Source organism: Chrysemys picta, chromosome 6 (genome assembly GCF_011386835.1).
Source record: "Chrysemys picta bellii isolate R12L10 chromosome 6, ASM1138683v2, whole genome shotgun sequence".
NCBI classification, from domain to species: domain Eukaryota; kingdom Metazoa; phylum Chordata; order Testudines; family Emydidae; genus Chrysemys; species Chrysemys picta.
Genome location: NC_088796.1, coordinates 98,658,311 through 98,682,110, shown reverse-complemented (window position 1 = coordinate 98,682,110; position 23,800 = coordinate 98,658,311). Strand labels below are relative to the sequence as shown.

At 40.5% G+C, this 23,800-nt stretch overlaps 1 protein-coding gene across 12 annotated transcripts in view; it reads right to left on the bottom strand.

Annotated features, from left to right (window-relative positions):
• Positions 1–23,800, bottom strand: part of VPS13A (vacuolar protein sorting 13 homolog A) — a 293,421-nt gene that overhangs the window by 224,764 nt on the left and 44,857 nt on the right. For 11 of the 12 annotated variants that reach the window (XR_010588882.1, XR_010588883.1, XM_042850566.2 and 8 more), the window contains 4 exons: positions 9,457–9,584; positions 9,078–9,184; positions 7,621–7,792; positions 5,576–5,638 (listed from right to left, as the gene is read on the bottom strand). Coding sequence is in view for 10 of the 12 variants with exons in the window: in XM_042850566.2 (XP_042706500.2) it covers positions 5,576–5,638; positions 7,621–7,792; positions 9,078–9,184; positions 9,457–9,584 (470 nt within the window). In the remaining 2 variants the exon portion in view is untranslated. Of the gene's footprint in view, positions 1–5,575; positions 5,639–7,620; positions 7,793–9,077; positions 9,185–9,456; positions 9,585–23,800 lie in introns of those variants that run through there. The other variant, XM_065550523.1, reaches the window with a different exon arrangement.

Genomic DNA, 23,800 nt, shown 5'->3' with positions numbered 1-23,800 from the left:
GTGAATTTTTATTTATTGTCCTTGACCTGTCTATGACTTTTACTAAAAATAACCATTACTAAACCTTAGTTTTAATTATAAACGTTTATAATAAGCAATTATGCAGCTTAATATTGTCAGATTCTTAATTGCACATTTTTAGCATGTTAGAAAATGGTGAATTATAAATTGCTTATTTATTAGAAAATTAACTTTGCTCATGATTTGTGTCAAGTTGTTTTAGGATGGTAACTGCAATTTAAACAGAATTTTAAACAAACTTTATTTTTATTAAACATAACCTTAACTATTTTGGATAATAAACTTCTCTTATTGAAACATGTTTTACATTTACAACTGAATGATTTGTTAAAAAGAGGGATTAACCGTAGTCAGTGAATTAAACTGATTATTTCAGATCAGTCTGGGAAAAAAATATCAAATATGCCTAGTCGCTTAAATCTCTTGAAAATGGACAACAGCATAATGAGAAGTAAAGGTGTGGACTGAAGACCAAGTTGCTGCTTTACAAATGTTGACAACTGGTACTCAAGCCAGGAAAGCTACAGACGCTAACAGATACCTAATTTTCTAAAATGAACTCCAGCACCATGCATTTTGTGAATACCCAAGGAGCAACTAAATGCCTGCTTGGAAAAAGCAGCTGAACTGGATGAGCTCACTGACACTGAAGAGGAGGGCGGTGGAGAGCATCTTCTATAATTCCTTCCCTTTTCCCTAGGCAGATCTCGGACACTGGGAGTAAACTTATGGTGTTAAAAAGGTTGTTGCTGATTAAAATGCTCTCTCTTCATTGCTGGAGTTTAGATTCCAAGAGATTGGAGTGTTGCCCTGGAATCTTTAAGGTTGTGAAGCCGGTCAACAGTTTTCTTGGAGAATACAGTAGGACCTTCAAGTGGAAGGTCCTATAGATCTGTTAGATTTTTACAGGCAGTCCGGATGACTGTAATCATGAACACCTTCTCATAACACCTTCTTATTTGGGCCACCAAATCTGCACTATCCAAAAACTACCCTGAAGGGCTGTTCTGGTGACCAGTTTACCCTCCTCCACCATTACTGAGAACTCTTGCTTGCAATCCTCTGGTAATTTGTCCTTTAATTCTGCAATGTTCTCCCAGAATAACAGTCATATTGACTGAAGAGCTCCTGCTGGTCTGTGATCCTGATCCACAGGTCCCCTGAGGAATCTTTAACCAAACAAGTCTGATCTTTTTGAGTCCTTGCTATTAGGCATGGAGGCTTGTTGTCTTTCCTACTCATTGCCACCACAAGAGAACCCAGAGAGGAGTGAATGTAAAACTGTTCATACCCTTACAGGGAATGAAGTATCTCTTCTCAGTTTGTTTTGTTTCTGGGAGCCAGTGACGAGAGTGTCTGCCAAAGAGTCTTGACCAGCTCCATGACTACCTCACCGACTGACAGAGCAACCTTAGCCAGGGTAGTAGATACTACAATGTCCATCAACTTGCGAGAACTCTCACGTACCTCTTCTGCATGGATGCCAAGCACCAAGGCCACTCTTTTCAGAAGGTCTTGGTGGGCCCTGTGGTCTTCTGGAGGAAATCTCCCACTGAATCAATAGCTTCATCTGTTGATGAGGATAAGGATGCAACCGGCATCTGAGGTGGTGGCAACTGGGAGAAGCTACCTGAAAAAGACCTGGTTGGCTGGGACTGGTCATGGTACCAGACACAGAAGTACCCAAATCAGGTATCGAGGAATGATGTTCCCAGTGCCGTCATGTCTGATGTGCTCCCCACAGCTACTGAGACGGCTGAGGGGATGCCCTGGCTGGAGGAGGGATGCCCCATGGAGCCCAGAGCAGCCTCTGGAGTCCCAGGACCCACCCTTGTACAGACACTCACCCCTTAGGAAAAGACCAATGTTGGGGCTGTTGCATTGTTCATGGCTCCGACGACCACGAAGGAGGGTAAGTGCTGTGTCCCAGGTGGGATATAGAGGACTGCACTTCTGAGGTCAAGGCCAAGGAACCAGAAGTTTCCAATAATGAAGGTGCTGATGCAGACAGTACCGGAGAGAGGTATCCTGAACCAGGGGGTGGCAGTATCAGAAAAAAGTCATGGGAGATTTCCCTCTTAATAAAACTGGATTGAGAGATGGTATAGATAGTGGTACCAGGGGTTCTCAGTGCGCTGAGGCAAGAGCTGTGGGAGAAGGAACTGGTTGGATGGTTTCCAGTTCTGGTGAAACAAGTACCGAAGGTTAAGCAAGTTTCTTGCAGCTGCATATGCCTCTGGGGTACATGGGAGTGGCACTGAGTGTTGGGCTCCTCAAAAGTCTCATCGGGGATAACTTTGACAGACGTGGTACAGGCTCCAGAGACAGCAAACCCCCTTTCAGAAGGTGAGGCTTCTGGGATAGCTCACTCTGCCAAACACTTAGAGATAGTGCCTCTATCTCACCACAGTACCAAGACAGATGAACGAGACGACGAAAGGTCTGGGTCTCTTCTTCAGTACCAGGGATCAGGACGGAGGGGCCAAAGATACATCTGGTGGAACACTATGTAATGACGCTGAAGTACTTGGGCACTCTCTCCATGCGATGACTTGGCTGGGAGTCAAAGTGCTATTTCCATAAGCAAACACATAAGCCTCACTGCTCTATCCTTTTTCCAGCAGGATTTGAAGCCATTGCAAATGTGATATTTGTCACTACTGTTGGCCTCACCCACGCACTTCTGGCAGGCTGGTTGAAGATCACCAACCAGCATGGTCTTTCAACATGTTCCACAGGACTTAAAACCTGGGAAGCGAGACATCATTCCAGTACCAAGCCTGGTACCAAAAAAATTAAAAATGATCCCAAAGGATGCAAAAAAGAAAACCTAACACTAACTTACTTGAGAAACTATTTATGAGTAAGGGAGGCACTTAAGTAAACAAGTCTGAGATGCTCCGACAACCGTCACTGGTGGAAAGAAGGAACTGAGAAGGACGGGGAGACTAAACCCTCTTATACCAGCACACAGTGGCACACGGAAACAGGGGGCACTTGAGCCAGCCCGACGGGGCAGGCACACACCTACAGTGGAACTGACATGTTCAATCACTCAAAGAAAAAACCCCATACTTAATTTAAACCAAATAGAAAATTGATTTAATTACAAAAATCAGATATTTTTATCCACCTTTGGGTGGGTGGGTGGGGGGGGCGTTAAGAAAAGGTACCAACAAATTCTATCATGTAAAATTATAACTGCTCCATCATGCATCATCAGCAAGGCTTGAACGCTGAACCTTTGGCATTGTTGGACAGACCTCCATTACTTGAGCTACAGGACTATACTAAAGCAGCTGGCAGCAGAAGACTGTTGTCCCAATTCAATATGACCAGCTAGCATCATGTACTGCAACCAGGGAGTGGTCAGGGAAAATCACACACCCCCAAACACATCTCTATACATCCCAATCCTGGTGGCATGGGGCTCATGTCCCACGTGGAGATCCAGAGGGGAAGAATGGGACACTATGACCTAGTGCAGTGGGGCCTAGTGTTGTGGCCATACATAGGGAGCCCAGACGAGCTCTCTCCTTTCCACCCACCCCTGCTGTTCCAGTAGGTTTTAGCATGTGGGGCTGCTGTTGCTTTGGCATTTCCCCTTTAGAAGGATCTTGCTAATTTTCATTCTGATATACTGTCAAAATCTGCCTCAGCAATGCAGCAACAAAAGAAAAAAGGAGATATTTAACGATTTACAAGGCAGCCAAATATGCATGGAATCTCACGGGTCACAGAGAAATCCACTTTTCTAACTCGAAGGCTTTCTCCCTGACAAATTTCAAAGACCTATTGCAAACAACTGAGGCATTAGAGTACCTCTAAAAAGGATGCAATAATCTCTTATAATGGAAAGTGTTAGGCAACCTAAACTTAAAGGTTGCTACCAGCTTCTCCCATACTACTACTTTAATTTCTAAACTGTATTGAAGTTACAAGATATGTAAGGTGATGTGCTACAATAGGCTAAGCTGAAGCAGAGATTTTTCAAGGGAGTTTACTGAGGGATAGTTTTCTTCACTGCCTCCATAAAAACAGTGAAGTAGGATGCACAGACAGACTGAGCTTTTCTGCCATGTTTGGCTTTCTTCTGCTGCTGGAAACCATTTTTTTCACTGTGATCCTCATGTTACAATGAAGGAGCTCAAAACAATAGCATTTTTTCTGATATGAAATCTTTTGTTCTATTTTGTTTCTTTATCCAAGGTTTGAACAATTTTTTTAATTTACCAAAGGGAATGCTACCCCAGAAATCTGTCCTTAAGCAGGTTATAATATAAATTCTCTACCTGTATAGTGAGCATACAGATGCTCTCTTATGCTACAGTAGTCAAAAAGATTAACTAAAGCAAAAATACACATCTATAAATTGGGCAGCAAAGCTGTTTAAATTCATAGGGTCTATTCAGAGTTCATATTTATGAATTTCTACTGATAAAAAAAAGCTAGTTTTAGACATACGATCAGAAGCATCACTGTAGAATAAGGCTCATGAGGTCTACCTATCAACTCACTATGAGGTAGTTTTTGCCACTTTTACTCTCATTGAGTTGTGTTTTAAGGGAGAAAAGCCAAGACTCCATGAAGTCGACTAGACACTATTCCAGGGGTCGGCAACCTTTCAGAAGTGGTGTGCTGAGTCTTCATTTATTCACTCTAATTTAAGGTTTCGCGAGCCAGTAATACATTTTAACTTTTTTAGAAGTTCTCTTTCTATAAGTCTATAATATATAACTAAACTATTGTTGTATGTAAAGTAAATAAGGTTTTTAAAATGTTTAAGAAGCTTCATTTAAAATTAAATTAAAATGCAGAGGCTCATGGACCGGTGACCAGGACCCAGGCAGTGGGAGTGCCACTGAAAATCAGCTCACATGCCGCCTTTGGCGCACGTGCCATAGGTTGCCTACCCCGCACTATTCTATTTCCAATTTATTTTCTATGAAAGATGCTCAGATACTATGTTAAGAACAAACACTACAAAGCCCTAGGAAAGATAAATCTAATAAAAATTTACTACTAACCAAGTAAAGGTGGCAGAATCTGACCTTATGTGATTACAAATGTGTGGTTATTTTGTGCTACTTATATTTGGGACAACATCTGCCAGCAGTAATCAAGAATGTCAGGAACTTTGTACTGTACCTGAAATAGTGGTTTTAGTTCCAGTCATTTGTCCAGAAGGAAAAGAAAGAATAAAACAATAAAGTGTGTACTGCAGCTGAGAAAAAGGTAAGTTATGCAGTTCTATACCCATTACATATTCAGAACAAGCCGTATGTGCTAAAAATAGTAAGAAATTTGCTGCAGCTTATTTAAAGAAGATTATTGGGCCAAGTTCTTGTCCACTCACGATGCTGCTTGACAACTGACTCAGCCCAATCACTCACATGTAACTATCAGTCAAAGACAGGAAGACAATGAGCAACTGAGCAAACTTTACAATTAAAAGGCAGGAGTCAAACAATTTATCTGCCTAAGAACTCCTCAACCCAAAATCCCATTTTATATATTGCTTTATTTTCAGTGAACTTAATTATAGCAATTTTACCTCAACTTCTGCCTGTTGTCTTGCTAACGTGATGTTAAATATATCCAGGGTCTTTTCGAATTCCTAGAAAGTAGGTGAAAAAAATACAATAGTAACTGCTCAGGTAATAAAAATGATACATGATTCAAATATTTAACAAAGTCTGTTATTGTTTTATTCAGTATGCTCCAACTTTCTGTATTGTTTTCCCCAAACCATCTGTTGTGCGAAGTAGCATATTCTCCATTACCGAATAATTCAAGCACTTTTTTCCTTATTTACAATATATTTCACGAACACAGCATTTTTAATAAGCTCTACCTGCGTAACTTTATCTTTACTGTTTTTAATTACCAGCACTGTCATTTGAAGATAGCATCCTATCTAGATTCCTATTCTGGGGCACAAGACATAATAGTCCAACATACTGGTTATTTCTGCATACCCCACATATTACCCTCTGAAGACATGATTACTATAAATACTGTACTGTCGTCTCCAACGGTTAGTTCCATTCTACCTTACCTCTAAATGGTCTAGTCTTTTAATAATCTATATAACATAATAAATATTAATACCAGGGTAGTCGATTATTTTTGTCAAGGTCCAAATTCTTGGACAAGGTATAGTCAAGAATTCAGAGAAAATAATAAAAAAATAGTAAGTACAGAAAAATATTTTTGGGTTCATTCAAAAGCATCTAGCAGTCCAGCTTTGGCCCGGGGTCAGCCTATTGACTACCCCTACTAATACTTTTGATGATCCCTACATGAGAATTCATCTATTAATGATTCTACCTTCTGAAAACAGTCACTGTGTACATTTTTATAGTGTCTTCCTGCCAAAAGTATTCACAAAACAACAAAAATGGATGTAGAGAACTCTCAACTGGAGATTGCAGCCAAATGGTACGCACTACCATGAGGCATGAAGAAAGGTTTAAAAAAAAAAAAAAAAAAAAGAAAGAAAGAAAAAAAAGGACTCAAATCCCCATTCAAAAGGACTAAACACTTTGAAACTGATGTTACTGGTTTGTGCAAAAATGGTATTTTGGAATGAAACCATTTGACAAGTGGAGGGCTCCCAGGTTGGAGAGGAGTGAAGGAGCAAAGGATGAATATAACTGACAGGAAAAATAAGATTATTGTAAGGGGAACGTGGCCTCCAAGTGGTTTCTACTGTTGACACACCCTTACAGAATTAACACTACAATTTTAGAATGCAAACCTAACTACTCAGTCATCACCAAGCATCTCCATAGTTTATACTACACCATTGGCAGGAATGGTGCTTTACAGATACAGAAGATGGCAAACTCTCTGTGAGCTTACCATCTAAATTATACAAATAAAACACACAAAGGTAACACACAGTTAGCAGGAGTGGCAAAGAAGAGAAGAGGTAAGATATATTACTTAATTTTATTGATATATAAATATATACAGTATAGTGCAACAGGTTAAAAAAAAAAACTAGATCAGTTAATGGAAAATAGGTCCATCAATGGCTACTAGCCAACGTGGTCAGGGATGCAACCCCATGCTTGAGGTGACTCTAAACTTCTGAATGCCGGAAGACAGGCATGGATCTTCCCAAAATTGTCCTGTTCTGTACACTTCCCCTGAGCTCTGATATCGACTATTCCTGGAGACAGGATACTGGGCTAAATGGACTACTGCTCTGACTCAGTATGGCAGCTCTTATATAAAACTCTAATTATTATAATCTTATACTTTGTTATGTAGTACATAGGTCTTTCAACATAATCCAAGCATCTCACTTTTGAAGGCAAGGACCAGAAGAAAACAACCACCAATTTTCTTCACTCTATTCATTAATTTAAGGACTCATTCTGCCCTCCTTACTTAATGTAATTAGTACAACTGTGCTACTTACAAAGCATATTACTAGTCAATGTGAATAAGGTTGCAATATCAGACCTTTAGTAAGTTTTACTGAATTTTACTACTGAACTTCTAACCATCTGTGTCTGACCATTTATAGCTAAGAAATTAGCAAGATACTTTTAAATTCGGGTGCTCAATATCAAATTGAAAATTGCTAACCTCTAACAATTTTACAATCTCTTCACTAGGTTTCTTTGATGTTATCTTCATTTTATACATCTCTTTGTAGTTCTTCACTTGTTTTCTATGGTGTCGAATGTGTTCCCATGACCACATATTAAGCTTGGGTTGAACATTTACTTCCAGAATACTTTTAATAATGTATTTCCACCTAATGCAAAAACAAATTAAAGTGTTTGTTATATACCAGTAAAAGTTAAAAGCACTTCTTTCTATATTCCACACTGACCCATCTCCAAAAAAGATGGGACCAAGTTGCGCAAGGGTGTAACACCCAGGGCCGACGAGGGGAGGGCGGGGAAGCCGGTACAAATTACCGGGGCCCAGGGCCCGGCTTTCCCCCACCCCCCACTCTCGTCGACCCTGTTTAGCTGGTCCGCCCCTGCTGGGGGGCCCGAAAAAAATTTTTCACCGGGGCCCAAACCCGCTCTCGGCAGCCCTGGTAACACCTTGTCAAATACCAATTCTCTGGTCCAACAGAAGGGTATCACTTAACCGTTTCAGTTTTTTTCTCGGAGGTTAATAGGTTGCTTTGTCCTAATCCTTTGAAGTACAAGTGTTTTCTGCAAACCTACAGGGAGCTTCTGAAAAAAGTGCATGCTACTTTTATCTTCACCTCCATGCTAAAAGATTATAGCTAACAGTAGTAATCTTCAACTAATGACCTCCAAAGCCACACTGGAGTTTTATCCTCAGACTACAGATATCAGAATGCTATCAGATTCAGAAGTTTCTAGAAATGTGCTGCTCAAGACAACAGTTGCAAGCTTTGAGTAAGTATGCTTTATTTACTGTATCCTAGCCTCTCAATGATTCACTTTTTTTTAAAACTATAAAGTATTAAAAACCAGAGCACAGTTGCACAAAACCCTTAAACTCATCGGGAGAAGAGAGTGAGAGTGGATCTACCCAGGATAGTATACTCAGAATGACAGTCGCAGTAAATCCCTTTTAACCATATCCTAGCTACCTAAAAGTGAGTTATGTCTCCGTGGGTTTACTGTTGGCCTTGACATATTCAAGGAAAGCAGTTTGCATGAATTCATTTTGGTTTGTGGATGTGTACATGCCCATTATATCATCACATATCCATTCAGATCAGTTCCTCCCTTGTAAGTTAAAAGTATATTGAAATGGACAAGAATCAATGTATTGCCAGTTTCACGGAAGCTGCAATGGCAACAGATAAAAACTTGTAGTGTGATACACTGTTAAAATCACGATACACTTCAAGATGCCACAAGCTAACTTAGGAGGGAAGGAGGAGAGGGAGTGTAGGAGGAGAAGTAGATCTACAAAATGTATAAAGTAAAACTCAGATAAGCAAAAATTTCTGTGGGGAATTTATGCAACACACTCATTTAAAGAGGAAAACTATCATCAGAAAATTATTTCAAGTAAACAATTTATAAAAATGTATTTAAAAGAGATTTTACCACATCTTGGCATTGTTGTGCAAAAGAACATCGGGTCTGTACTTCCGGTATGGCAGATTTCGGGTCATCATATCAATAGACTCAAGGAGCTCCATAATACTGAAGTACTATGCAAGATATACCAAGTCAAAATGTTATAATTTGCAGCAAGACTAACACAATATAAACCAAAATGTCTCCAAAGCAGTATTGTTTAAAATCAAGCACACTATAGGGTTCAAAGAGGTTTAATTTAGTAGGTTCCTTTTAATAGAACATTTTTTTCAGAAAGTTTTTATACTATTTATTTCTGAAAAACTCTGCAGAAGAAGTTCCAGACTAATAAAGCCACTGATATTTTTATTGAATCAAACAACTGAATCTCACAAAGAAATGTTACCTGTGGTTTATTGAACTCAATGGCTATATCCTGTAAATTTACATCTAAGTCCATTTTTGGTGAAGAAAAGTCAAAATCAGATCGAGGATTCATACGGAGTTTGGCTTTAGCGGAAATTGGACGGAATACTAGAAAATAGAATTTTAGAAAAAAGTGTTAATTACACAAAACAAATGTGAAAACAAGTAAGTTATTTAATACAGTCTAATATTTATACAGGATAGACACCACTGAAAGTTACATCATGCCATTCACTTGAAACACCACATTTCAGAACACAAGAATTGCATTAAGGCAACTTAAGTATACTGTACTCAATTTGAACTGAGCCAAACCCCAAACCAGTGGACATTTGAAAGGGAATTTCTTTACAAAATTCTCTTCAACAGAATCACAAGTCAGGAATTTCAAGAAGTAATCTCAATTTGCAGCAAAACAAATTTTATTTGCCTCTTATGATGCTGAGTTCTCTGTTGCATTAGGAAAAGCATTCAACCATAATATTTATTTCACTACACCAATTATTACCATATGACAAGTACTATTCTCTAAAATTTTACTGGTGATCTCAATTTGCACCAATATATTATAGAAACGAGGCTATTCATTGCTTCGGGTATGATGTATCTGCACGGATATTAATTTCACTTAATCTTCAATTCAGCAAATTGAAAGTGTCAGAAAATGAAATATTGACAACTGATGAAAACAAACTTTGGTAAACTCTGTCATTTTCTGTTAAAGGGTGAATGATTTACTGACATTTCAAGCTTCAAATCTAAGTCTAAGTAAACATCTACATCATATTTACACAGGATCCAGGGAAGTACTAGGGAGGAGCAGTAGAAAATGAATAGCTGTCTAAATATTCAGGGCAGGTTTCTATTCATCATCTGGCTCCCAATTCTGCAAGTTGCATCTGCATAGGTAAAACCAGGCACCTTTGTGGATACAATTGCACAGCTGGGGCCTTAGTGAAGGTTCCAGGATAACAGCATTAAATATGTGAATACCAACATCCAACTATTGTACATAGCATCCAATTAATTTATTAATCTTGTCATTTGACAGTGACCTGCAAATCTCTTCACAAAATTCCTTCATAACTATAACATGTTGCCTACCCTTCACTTAAACTGGCAGTTGGGGGCACCCAAACACATTTTTCAGTGAGATTTGTAGGTTACTTTTAAAAAGCTATGTTTGGGGTAAGACTTTTTATCCACTCTGGTATGTAGTCTTAGATGTTGATTACTTGTAGCTAAAACAGAGATATAATTTATACCTTATTTATACTAAAGATAATTTCTTCCACTTGAATGGAATTTTTCTAAGATTGTTTATATTACACAGAGTCCAAAACCACAAAAAGCTATATTGTATAGCCATTTCTGCTACATTTGATTCTGGAGAAGATCTCTGTTGTAGATCTTCACTCTCTAGATCTAATCAAGGAAGAGGCATCTGAGCAATGGATTTGCTCTAGTCTCATTATAGGAGGTGGAGTAAAAGGATCAGAACTGATACACACATCCAATATCACTCTTTGCCGCTTCCCTGTGTCTTGAGAACTGAGTCCTTAGCGATACTATGATTTCTATACAAGATCCAGGTCTCTGGGAACTGGTGCTACAGCTGGATCCCTTGTCACAACCAGGTGCTTCTTAGCTCTACTGCCAGGTAATGATCCTCTACTTTGTTCTGCTGCAACAGGAGCCAAGGAAGTTCTTGTTTGTGGACTGGCTCTGCTCATAGAGGCAGTTTTCCACTGATGACTCAGATTTCTGATCCACAAGTTTTGGGTCTTTTGCAATTAACTTCTTAGAAGATGGATCTGATGAGGATTTCAGTACTGACAACACATTATGACATTTAGTCTTGTCCACAAATTCACTTGACACCAAAGCTGGTCTATGCTCTCTCTCATAGCCAACCATACTGTCCAATTGCTGGCCTCCTGAAGGAGTAAGGCTTGTAACCTGTTCTGTCTCTCCTTTCATGCTCTCAGGATAAATGTGCTGCAGATGAAACACCTGGAGGGTGAAGAAGTGAGGTTTTTACTCACGAAAGCTTATGCCCAAATAAATCTGTTAGTCTTTAAGGTGCCACCAGACTCCTTGTTGTTTTTGTAGATACAGACTAACACGGCTACCCCCTGATACTGGAGGGTGAATGTCCTTCTCTGAGGCAGCTAAGAGAGCATGTTTGTGCATCCAACACTGGAAAAAGCAAAGAGCAAGAGGCGCAGCATTTGAAGCCTAGTTATCTGATCTTCAGATCCACCATGAGGTCTTAGTCCAGAGTCGAAGCTTATTAATGTTAAGTAATCTATAATAAAAACTAAGTTACTAAGCTAATAAAACCCTATACTAAGTAACTGCTTAACAGTAACTATTTAAAAAACAGTAGAAGTTATCTAAAAAACAGATAGTTTCTTGGCACTATATAAAAGAAGGATCTGGACTCAAGGTCCAGAGTCATTTCTAATCCATCACAGTTGGCAAGTGGAAGGAACTGAGATGGCTGGAGAGCAATGCCCTCCCTTTTATAGCAAACAGGAAGGGGCACGTGAGCATTCCAACAGGCACTGCTGGTCAGATTACAACATCGGAGTTGCACACAGCCGGTGCATCTCATGAGTGGGAATACGCAGAAGCCACTCAAAGGAGAATTTAGGGTATTCAGAGAAAGAATCATCTCCTTTGTTATTCTAAATTCCTACAGTAAGCTAAGATTGTGTACATACAGTTTCAAGCAGTTTTCGAAGGATATCTATGACATAAGCATAAGACACCAGGACTCAACACAAGTAACATTGATTGATAAATAATTAGGCTTACCATATGTCTGGATTTGCCCAGACATGTCTGGCTTTTCGATCTATAAATAGCTGTCTGGGGGGGATTTCTAAAAATCTAAAAATGTCCACGATTTCCCCCCGGTCGGCTATTTATAGATCGAAAAGTGGCGCTGCTCGGCAGCCAAAGCCCCTTCTCAGCTCCCCCCATCCCCTGCAGCCTTAGCACGCCCCCGGCCCCGCAGTTGTCTTCCTCCTCCTCCCCTCCCCTAAACGCTCCGCCCCCCTGCTCCTCCCCCTCTCCTGCTTCCTGCGAATCAGATCTTCGCAGGAAGTCTGAAAAGAAGCAGGGGCAGGCGGGCAGCAGCAGGTAAGCTGGGGCGGGGGGACGCGAGAAGGAGGGCTCCGGGGAGGCGCGGCGCGGCCCAGTCCGGGCGCGGCCGAGCGGCTCCGGCCCCGGCCAGCCCCAGCCCGGCCCCGACCCCAGCGGCTCCGGCCCGGCTTGGGCCCCAGGGCGGCTGGCCCGGCCCCGGCCGAGCACCTCCGGCCCCAGCGGCTCTGGCCTGGCTTGGGCCCCGGGGCACCAGCTCCAGTTGCGGCCGAGCGGCACCGGCCGAGCACCCCGAGCTCGGGCCCCAGGGTGGCGGCCCCGGTTCCGGCCGAGCACACCGGCCCTGACCTCAGCGGCTCCGGCCCGGCTCGGGCCCCAGGGCGGCCGGCCCGGCCCAGGGCGAGCACCTCCAGCCCAGCCCCAACCCCCGCGACTCCGGCCAGAAGGCAGCCCGATTCCTGGGCTCTTGTTAAAGCCGGCCCTGGTCAGGGGACAGTTGGATGTGTCAGGAGTTTGGGGTGGGGGGGGAGGCTGTCGGGGGGCAGGGGTGTGGAGAGGGGTTGGGACAGTCAGGGACAGGGAGCAGGGGGGGTTAGATGGGTCAGGGGTTCTGGGGGGCTGTCAGGGGAGCAGGGGTGTGGAGAGGGGTCGAGGCAGGCAGGGAGCAGAGGGGGTTGGATGTGTCGGGAGTTCTGGCGGTCCTGTCAGTGGGCGGGGAGCAGTTGGATAGGGCATGGGAGTCCCAGGGGGTCTGTCTGGGGGCGGGGGTGTGAATATGGGTCAGGGCAGTCAAGGGACAGGTAGGGTCCTAGGGGGCCAGTTAGGGTGGGGGTTCTCAGGAGGGGGCAGTCAGGGGACAAGAAGCAGGGAGGCTTAAGAGAAGCATTGGCTCTCTTAATGGCTCTCCATGCGTCTCTGGACCCTCTCAGCTGTCGGGCTTGGACGGAAACATTGCCTGAGGGTAGTGAGAGAATGGGTTATCGGTGAGGTGGGGGTGGGCGTGAGCCCGGTCAATAGGGGCAACCCCTACCAAGATCTGAGCCTTTTCTCACACGCCCGTTAGAGCTCGACATTATGCTGTTTGGGACCCCTCTTTGAGGAAAGCCTCTGGATTGCAAGTCCAACCGCTACCTCCTCGTGGTGAGAGTCGGTAACTGGCTTGGATAGCCAGGCGGATTGCGGAGGACGAACCCACATCCCACATTCAGTGGGGTGTGGGACGGGGTTGGGCAGCCCCATATGGTGCCACATGGATGCCCCCCTGGTAAGGGTAGCCTCCCCAGGTACGGGTTGACTCCCCCTGGTAAGGGTTAGATTCCCCCTGGTAAGGGTAGTCTCCCCCAGGTACGGGTTAGTTTCCCCCTGGAAAGGGTTAGTTTCCCCCTGAGAAGGGTAAATCTTTTAGCTATGGAAAAAAGTAATTTATATTTTTATACCGGATTGGCGCTGGACCGGGTTAATAACGCCCCCGCTGTTGGCTTTGATGCCCGGCTGACAGTGTTAAATATATTAGGGGTGTGATCAGGGTCGCTGGACCAATGGATAAAATGGTGTGGACTATAATGAAGTCTCATGAGAATGAGAGTGAGAATCAAGTCCTCCCAGTGGAGCATGGAGAGGAGGTAGAGGAGAATGTTTGTGATGATCATGGTGAGGAGATTTTATCTATCTTACCGATGGTTTTTACAAGGGACACTTTTAATGATTTAACTATGGACAGTTTTAATCCAGATTTTAAGTATTTAAGTACAATTGATGATCCATATGTTAGGGAATCGGGATATATTAATGCTCATTTAGTTAATGGGTCTAGTTTATTAAATAGTTTTAGACCAAGTACTGATTTTAATAGGGATCGTAATAAGGATCTTAACAGTACTGGTAGTAATATAAATATATTAGAAAGTAGTTCGTGGAAGGATGGGGTTTTTTATTTAGAGTATCCCGTTGATAGTTTTAATTGTCCAATATGTCCCCAGATATTACCAACATTTGGTAAATGGGCCAAACACATTAATGTGGTTCATAAAAGTAAAGCCATACGAGTTGTATGTAGTAAATGTGGAAAATCTTCTCAATATCATAATATAGCATGCCGCTACCCCAAGTGCATACCCAAGAAGGCGGATACCCCAATGAAGAGCCATACGTGCTCGGTCTGTGGGCTTGGTTTTCATACTAGATCTGGATTGAGCCAACACTGTAGACATAGACACCCTGCTGTGAGGAATGAGCAAAGAAAAGAAGATATGGCTGCTAAAAGTAAGATCAAAGAGGGATTGACTAGATCTCGTATATGGACCAAAGATGAGGTTGCGCAGCTTATACAGTTGGAAAGGAAATATATTGGGAAAAGGAATATAAATAAATGTATTGAGAGCGAGATGAGGACCAAAACGAATAAACAAATATCAGATAAAAGACGAGAATTAGCAAAGAAGAAGTTAGTGGTAACAGGAGATAGGGAGGAAGTGACTGAGGTAGAGGACATTAGAGTAAATATATTAGAAATTCCGCCTCCAAGAGAGAGGATTTTCCCACTAAAAGGACATCCAGAAGTGGATTTAGTGGAGAAAATATGTAAACGGGGAAAACAAAGTAGGGAGGGAAGAGAAATAATAAATAGTTTAGGGGAAATTGAAGGATTATTAAAGGAGGATTTAACAAAAGCTCTCGGATGGGCAATGTTGGAAAAATTATGTTATTCATTAGTAGAGGGAAAGGACCCTAGAAATGAAAGTCAAATAGAGTTGAGGAATAAAGGAAAAGGGAAGATGAGAAAGGAGGGGAGAAGGAAGCAATTTAATGCAATTAGGAGATATGCTACAAAGAAAGCTAAGTATAAATTCTATCAACAATTATTTGGTAAGGATAGAAGAAGATTGACTCGCATTATAATGGGAGAGCCAGATAAGGCTAAGTGTGCTATCCCTATGAAAGAAATTGAGGAATACTATGTAAATATTTTGGGAACAATTGGACATGGTAATATGATAGGGTGGCCATCATCCACAGAGAATGCGGATAATGATATATTAATGAGTCCGATCTCTGTGGATGAGATTAGAATAGCTTTAAGAGAAATAAGAAAAGATAGTGCTCCTGGCCCAGATAAAGTAAAAGTGAGCAATTTGTGGGATATTTTTAATTTAGACTCCTTAATACTTACAAAAATTTTTAATATATGGTTTCTAAATAGACAGGTACCAGATGAATTTAAGAAAAATAGAACGATTTTAATACCAAAGACACAAGATGAGGAGGAAATGAAGAAGTTAACATCTTGGAGACCATTGACAATTGGGTCAGTTTGGATTAGAATCTATACCAAAATATTAGCAAAAAGACTGGTGGAAACAGTTAAGATAAGTAGTAGACAAAAAGGGTTTATATCCGCCCCTGGGTGTGAGGAAAATATTGCTATATTAGATAATTTGATTAAAGGGGCTAAACGAAATGGGAATGAAATTGCAATAGTGTTCGTAGATCTGGCTAAAGCATTTGATTCTGTGGGACACGGACATATAATAGCCGGGTTGAGAAGATTTGGTATAGATGAATATTTTATAGATATTATTAGGGACCTTTATGATAATTGCACAACTAGGGTATGGGTGGGTGATGAAGCTACTGAGTCTATTTTAATTAGGAGGGGGGTCAAGCAGGGTGACCCGTTGTCCCCAATTTTGTTTAATATTGCTATGGATCCCCTTTTAACTAGATTAGAAGTAGAAGGAAGTGGTTTTTATGTTAAGGGTAATAGTGTCACGTCATTGGCTTTTGCCGATGATGTGGCAATTTTAAGTAGCTCATATAAAGGAATGATCAAAAATTTGGGTATCTTAGAGGAGTTTTGTAAAAATACTAATCTCTCTGTTAATGTGAAGAAAACGAAAGGCTTTCATATTTTAACTAAACATAAAACCTATGTAGTTAATCCTAAGGATAATTGGCAGATAGGGTCAGAGAAGATTGAATATGTTCAACCAGGGGATTTTGAAAAATATTTAGGGGCTAGAATAGATCCCTGGATAGGTGTAGGGGGACCGGTACTTAAAGAAAAATTGAAAGATTGGAGTGAGAATTTAATTAAGGCCCCATTAAAACCGGCCCCAAAAATATTAATTTTACAGACATACATCTTACCAAAGCTATTTTATAATCTTCTTTTAATAGAACCCCCTTTTAATCTTTTAGACGATCTTGATGTGTTAGTTAGAAAAATAGTTAAAGAGATTTTACATTTACCTCAGTGTACCACAGATGGGATATTTTATTCTAGAGGTAGGGATGGTGGTTTAGCTCTCACTAAGTTTAGTGTGCAAATCCCAAATATGTTAATTCGTAAATGGAGGAGACATATTGTCTCGAGAGATGATTGGATGGACCTACCTTATCTATATGCAGGAGAAAATCTTGTGGATAAAATATTGTCATTTAGTGCAGTAACATCTCATCCCAAGAAATGGAGGGAAGAGGAATTTTTAAGATGGTCGGAACTGAGATGTCAGGGAATAGGGATAAAATATTTTAAAAATGATTTAATTAGTAATTCGATTTTTAGAAACTCTAGTAAAGTTAAATCGTCAGCGTATATCGCAGCATTGCAGCTTAGGGCAAATATTTATCCTACTAGGGAGACATTAGCAAGAGGAAGAGGAGGGGTGAATGCTCTTTGTAGATGGTGCGGTAAAGTGCGGGAGACTGTTCCCCATATCTCAGGACAATGTTATAAGACTAAGAATGCTAGGATAAAAAGGCATAATAGAGTAGTGTCTGCAGTTGTAGATAAGGTTGGTAAATTAGGGTGGAAGGCAATGATAGAGCCCCATTTGAGAAATAGTAAGGGTGAGTTAAGAAAGCCGGATATTATATTTATAAAAGGAGATACAGCAGTGGTGGTTGATGTTACAGTGCGATGGGAGGATAGTGCCGGAAGTTTGGAACAAGCCCACAGTGAGAAGGTGGCTTATTATCTTGAGTTAGAGGAAGAAATTAAAAACTTAACGGGAGGTAAAAATATTCACTTCTTTGGTTTTGTGCTTGGGGCGCGTGGCAAGTGGAGTGAAGGTAATAATGATTTGTTACAATTATTGGGAATGGACAGAAGTAAAAATTTTAAGGAGAGTATATGTAGACTTGTTTTATATTCCACTATTGGTATGATGGCTATATTCAGTGACAGGTAAAGATCCCGGAGTTTCCATTCCGTGTATCTTGCCAAAACTAAATTTTAGCTATTTTGGTTTCCATACTCTAAATTTTCAAATTTTAATATTGTTTTGAACATTAACATATTTAGTGTTATTTAATATCTGTCCTTCAATAGAATGGTTTTAACTATATAATAAATACTTATTAATGGATGAAATTCCAATTTAAATCATTAGTTTATTTTTTTTTTAACTACTGGATGTGGATGCGGACTGGCCGCGTATAGTAACCAGGAAAGGGCAGGTAGTCACGCCTGTACATAAATTGGGGGTGGGGTCCTAGGGGGCAGTTAGTGGCAGGGGTCCCAGGAGGGGGCAGTCAAGGGACAAGGAGCAGGGGGGGTTGGAGATTCTGAGGGGGGCAGTCAGGGGGTGGGAAATGGGGGGGAGTGGATGGGGGCGGGGCAGGGCAGGGGCGGGGCTAGAGCAGGGCTCCTCCCCCCCCCGTCCTCTTTTTTGATTCTGCAAATATGGTAACCCTAAAATAATACCAGAAAATTATTCTATTTTTGTACAGTATATTACTTTCTTTTGGAAGGTAGTAATGCATTCAGAACGATATGCTTTCATGGCAGTATCAAATAATCTATAACAACATATGCTAAACATCTCTGTACAGTTAAAATATATTTGTGCCATTGTGATTGCCAAGAGACACCAAAAAATTTTCAACCATAGCAAAATGTTAAATGAATAGAGTATAAGTTTCAAAACCCAGTGAGAACACTTTCAAGAAAGAAACCTAAGCAGAAAGCTGAAAGATTTACCATTCTTTAAGACAGACCACATGGCTGCTCTGGAAAATTTACAACCTCAACAAGAAGTAAACTTGTATTTTCAAAGGATCATTGCCATGACAGACCATAACAGCCACAAATGCTTTGCAATGTAGCATTTACAGACAGGGCTAGCTTTAAGATTTTGGAGAAGACAAGCAAGATGATTATTAGGGTTACTTTCAACACCAATACCAGCCTCATCTGTTGCAGAAGTGCAGCCCACCTATTTGAGTAGTTTTCAACATCTGAAGATTTTTTTAAATAATTCTTCAAAAGCATCTGCTGGAGGGATACATATGCACATACTGGTGAATTTTAGGTTATTTTCTTTACCTTCTCGCCAAGTCTACAGAATCCAGAGTGAAGAATTATATTAACACTCAAAATGGCCACCCTCATACGCTCAGACTTCAAAGTCAGAAGGGATCATCGTGATCATCTAGTCTGACCTGCACATTACAGGCCACAGAGCCTCACCCACCCACTCCTATAATAGACTCTCAATCTCTGGCTGAGTTACTGAAGTCCTCAAATCATGTAGGGATATTAAAGAAGGTACTAACAGTGATTCCCCCAAGTGACAGTGACCCCCTCATAATTTGGCCCCCACACTTTAAAATCCAACAGTTTCACCAAGTACATTTTGGTGGAGAATTGCGAAAGGGGGAATATTGGTAAAATGCCTCAGTTATTGTAAACATTGGTGTGCACACAGCCGGCTTTATAGAGAGCGGTTCTATTTTTGGTTAACCAAAGCCTACTGACCTCCGGTGGGTAGAGGCTTCATAAAAAAGCTCATAGAAACTTTAAGCTACAATTAATCTTATCCAAAGTGTTCACTGAGAAATCAGGGGTAACAAGAGCCTATAGGGCAAGGTAAAGCTGCTCGCTAAACGAGATCAGGGGTAGCAGGATAAAATAATTTAGGCTGTCACTCGCTGCAAGGGTTCAGGGGTGACAAAGGAAACTATACACGTGTTAAAAATGTTTAAGAAAAGACAAGGAAGAACAGTCTCAGAGACAGAAATGGAGTTTGAAGGAGCTCCAACCTCACCTTTTGTAAAAGAAATAACACCCTTTAAACAAATCCTTCAGAGATATGGGCACAGTCCTTGGACTGAACAAGCCCTTGCAGATGCTTGCTCTATTTCAGACCTGGAGGATAGATTGGCCCACTATATCCTCATATGTAAACCCCCAAATGCAGCAAAAAGAGACGCTGCAGGAATCTGGCTGCTGTGGGAGGCTTGTAATGACAGCTACCTCCGCCTAACAGCCTGTACAGAGGAAAACTTACTGTTTCTCGCTAAACCCTCGGTGGTAAAAGCCCAAGCAATACAGAGGGAAGCTTAGCGTCTCTCCCTCTGGCCCAAAGTGGGTTAAAATCATAAGATACAAATCTTGTTCTGTTAAACCAAACTCTGAAAAATATAGGAGTTTGGGCAGTGTAGTGTGGTTTATGTTTGTTTTGCTTTGTTTTGTTTTTCTTGTGAGTGATATTGTGGTCATTTCACAATATTGAAAGAAATGTTTAAGGAAAGGGACCAGGAAAGGTGGGGGCTGGTTAAAAAGCCCACCCTCCTTGCTAAATTGGTAGGGTAACAAAGCTTGTGCCCATGAAAAGGAAAGGTTCATTGGAAAAAGCAGGATCAGGCCCAGACAAGCAGGCAAGCAACAAATAAAAAAATTGGTTGGAAGCCTTAAGGGCATAGTGGCAGGAGTAAGAAAGCAATAAGTGCAAGCATGTATCCCTGGAACAATACTTAAAATGGTAAAATCTAATTAATAAAGGTGTCATTTTGGAAGATAAACAGTAATTTAAGAAAAGACCCTGAAAAGTTAACTCTACAGAGGCTGAACAAAATTAAGCAGTTAAACTTTGTAAAAATGCTAAAAAGTACCATGTTAAAGAAAAAAGGAATTCTTGGTTTCTTTGCAGCCATTCTGAAGGAAAAATGGGCCCTTTTCCAAAGGAATGTCTGTAAATAATCCAGGTATTTGAAATAATTTGACTATGAACAATTTAGTCAAATTTGTTAAAACATGAGGGAATTCTATTGAAACTTAACTGACCCAAATGTATAAAGGGAATATAATCTATGTACAGCTATGTAAAAACAGCAATGTAAAAAAAATGTTAAGGGAAAGAAAATGTATATGTATCTATTTGTCTGTGAAAATATGTAAAGTTCTAAAAACCTAAACCAACACATTTGGTTTGTAAAACTCCTGTTTTGTAAGTTTAAGATAAATTACTTTTGTTTTGTTTTAAATAATGCCACTAAAAATCCATTTAACTATTTGATTCAAAGTTGCAAAACTGACAGACCTTTTTGCCAAACACAGCTAATCAGTGTTGGCTGGCTTTTGGGATTTGGCATTTAACCCTTAAGGGGTAACTCGGTGCTTTACAAAATTTAAAATGTTTTTAATAAAAACCAAAGTTGTGACTGCAGCAGGGCAGTCAAAATCAGGAGAATAGAAAAAGATTCTGGATTCTTCTTGTTTGTTTGTTTAGTTGTTTTTGTGTGTGTAACAAAATAGCAAATGAGAGCTGTAGTAAAAGAATAAGAAATTAACAGTGCCCCTCTGAAGCAACAGCAGGGGTGAGGTGCACAAAACAAAAAGAAGCACTGCTAGAAACACTGAGCCTTAAAATGGCTCTGTGTAATCAGACTGTCACTTTGACGAGGGTACATAAAAACTCTGTAAAAACAAAAGGAAGCAGCTGCAGTTTGGCTTCTATGGAAGACCTGTAACAAGGTATTCCTTCAATTGGCTACATGCAAAAATAAAAAACTGCACCAAAATTTACAAGCCTCTGCTGCAAAAGCAGAGAAATAAAATGTATGTCCAGCAGTCACACTAGAACAGAGGATAGCACAAGCCCAAGCACCCCTCCCCCCCCTGGAAAAATTGAATACCATGGGTCAGAAAAAACATATTTGGTACACCGATGGTAGTTCCATGGTGGTGCACGGTAAAAAAAAATCAAATATGCAGCCATTAATTTAAAAGAAAAGGTACTAAAGGGGTATTTGGATCATGGCTCAGCACAACATGCTGAACTCCATGCCATATACCCAGTCCTAAAACAATATAAAACAAAAAACTGTCCCAAAACTGTATACATCTATGCTAACAGCAATTACTGTGTAAATGGGGTGCAATATTAAATGTTTAATTGGCAAAAAAACAATTAAAAAGCCACAAATGAAAAAAAAATAGCATATATAAATAAATAAAAATAAATTTATGCCTGGGTTACCTCTCATCCCAACCAGCTTAAAATCAAACATGTCAAGGCACATGAAAAAGGCTCTGCAGCTAAAACAGTATAAAATAACCGTGCTAATGCCATAGCCAAAAATTATAAAAAAATAGCAGCGGTAACCCAAAGGCAAAAAAAAAAGTATTAAAAGCAGTCCGCATCCCAGAAAGAATTAAAAGGCAAAAATTGGTCATAGCTCATCAGTTCATGCATGAAGAAGTGAAAGGGACGCTGGAAAGGTTAAAGCAAGTGGCAAAATGGAAGGGGATAAGAAATAATGTGGATACATGGGTCAAAAATTGTATACAGTGTGCCAAAGATAAAGCTTGTCCTCCACACCAGCCTCAAATGCTACATCAAAGAAGGCTGGAACCCTGGCATAAAATCCAAATTAACTTCATTGATAAATTGCCAAAAAGTAAAAAAGGATTTCAATATCTACTTGTAATCACAGATTCCTTTTCAGGTTGGGTAAAAGCTTTCCCTACTAGGAACAATAGCGCCCGCACAGCCGCTAAAAAACTATTCTCTAAAGTGGTTTGCAAATATGAAACTCCCAAGATTATCGACTCAAACAAGGAAGAATCCTTTGTGGGAAACATATTTACTCTACTGCTTAAATCATTAGGGGTTTCACACAAACTCCTAAGTACCTTCTTAACACAAGTTGCCTCACAGTACCTTCTCTCAAACAGGTTAAAAAAAAAGTGACACTAACGATTATATAAATATCGTAGTGTCAAAAGGGGGATTATGTAGGGATATTAAAGAAGGTACTAACAGTGATTCCCCCAAGTGACAGTGACCCCCTCATAATTTGGCCCCCACACTTTAAAATCCAACAGTTTCACCAAGTACAAAAATCTCTTGGGTCTTCTGTTAAAACTTGTAAGCTACTGTCTGTAGAAACCATTAACTATATCTATCCTGTAAAAAAATATTTTACTACTATGTAAAACTTACAAACAAGTTAACTGACTTTGTTCTTAAAGTAATTAATACAATGTAAACAAACACTATAAGCTGTTAAGTGACTTTCACTTCATTCAATGGCTCCTAGGACAGACCCCCACCCTCTGTGATTAAAGGGCCGGGAGTCTCAAATGAATTAGCACACGCTCTGAAAGTGGTGGAGACAGTAAATTAAAATATGGTTAAGGGATGGAATGTATGCTGATGAATGCCTGATATACATGGATGGTTAGGGAGGTGCCAGCCTAGAAAAGGAGTATCCATCGGCCGAAGAATGTGTCAAGTGGATGACCAGAAACCCCCGGAGGGTAAACTGGGACCCACCCCATCACCTGAAAGGATGAGAAACACAAACTTTGGACAGTGTGGAGCCGACAGGAATGTGCCATCTGCTGATTGAGTCAGCAACAGCAGGATGAAACAGCTCCCATAAACTAACATAGGAACTAATTCCTATAAGAATGGACTCTAAAGACTGATGACTTTGAGTCTCTGGTTCTGCTGCCAGCCTCCAGGAGCATCAGGTGCACCTGACACAGACTCGGCTCCATCCTCATGACCAAGATACCTGGCCAGTAACTTGGCATGAGCAACTTCTAGGCTGGTAACTATAACACCTATACAAAACTTGAATAAATGATTGTGTAAATAAATCTCTCTCTCTCTCTCTCTCTCTCTCTCTCTATATATATATATATATATATGTGTGTGTATGTATAAGAAATAAGTAGTCAAACAATGTTGTTTACTTTTATCTTTTGCTTTATCAGTATATTTACAATAAATGTGGCATCTTTGCCTTATCCCTCTTAATAAGATCCTGCTGGTTTTTATTCTATTGGTATAACATTCATGGTTTAAAGACTTCAAGTTACATAGAATTCCCATTTACACTAGTTTAAACCTGCAAGTTACCCCATGTCCCAGGCTGCAGAAGGAGGTGAAATACCCCTACAGTCTCTGACAATCTGACCAGAGGGA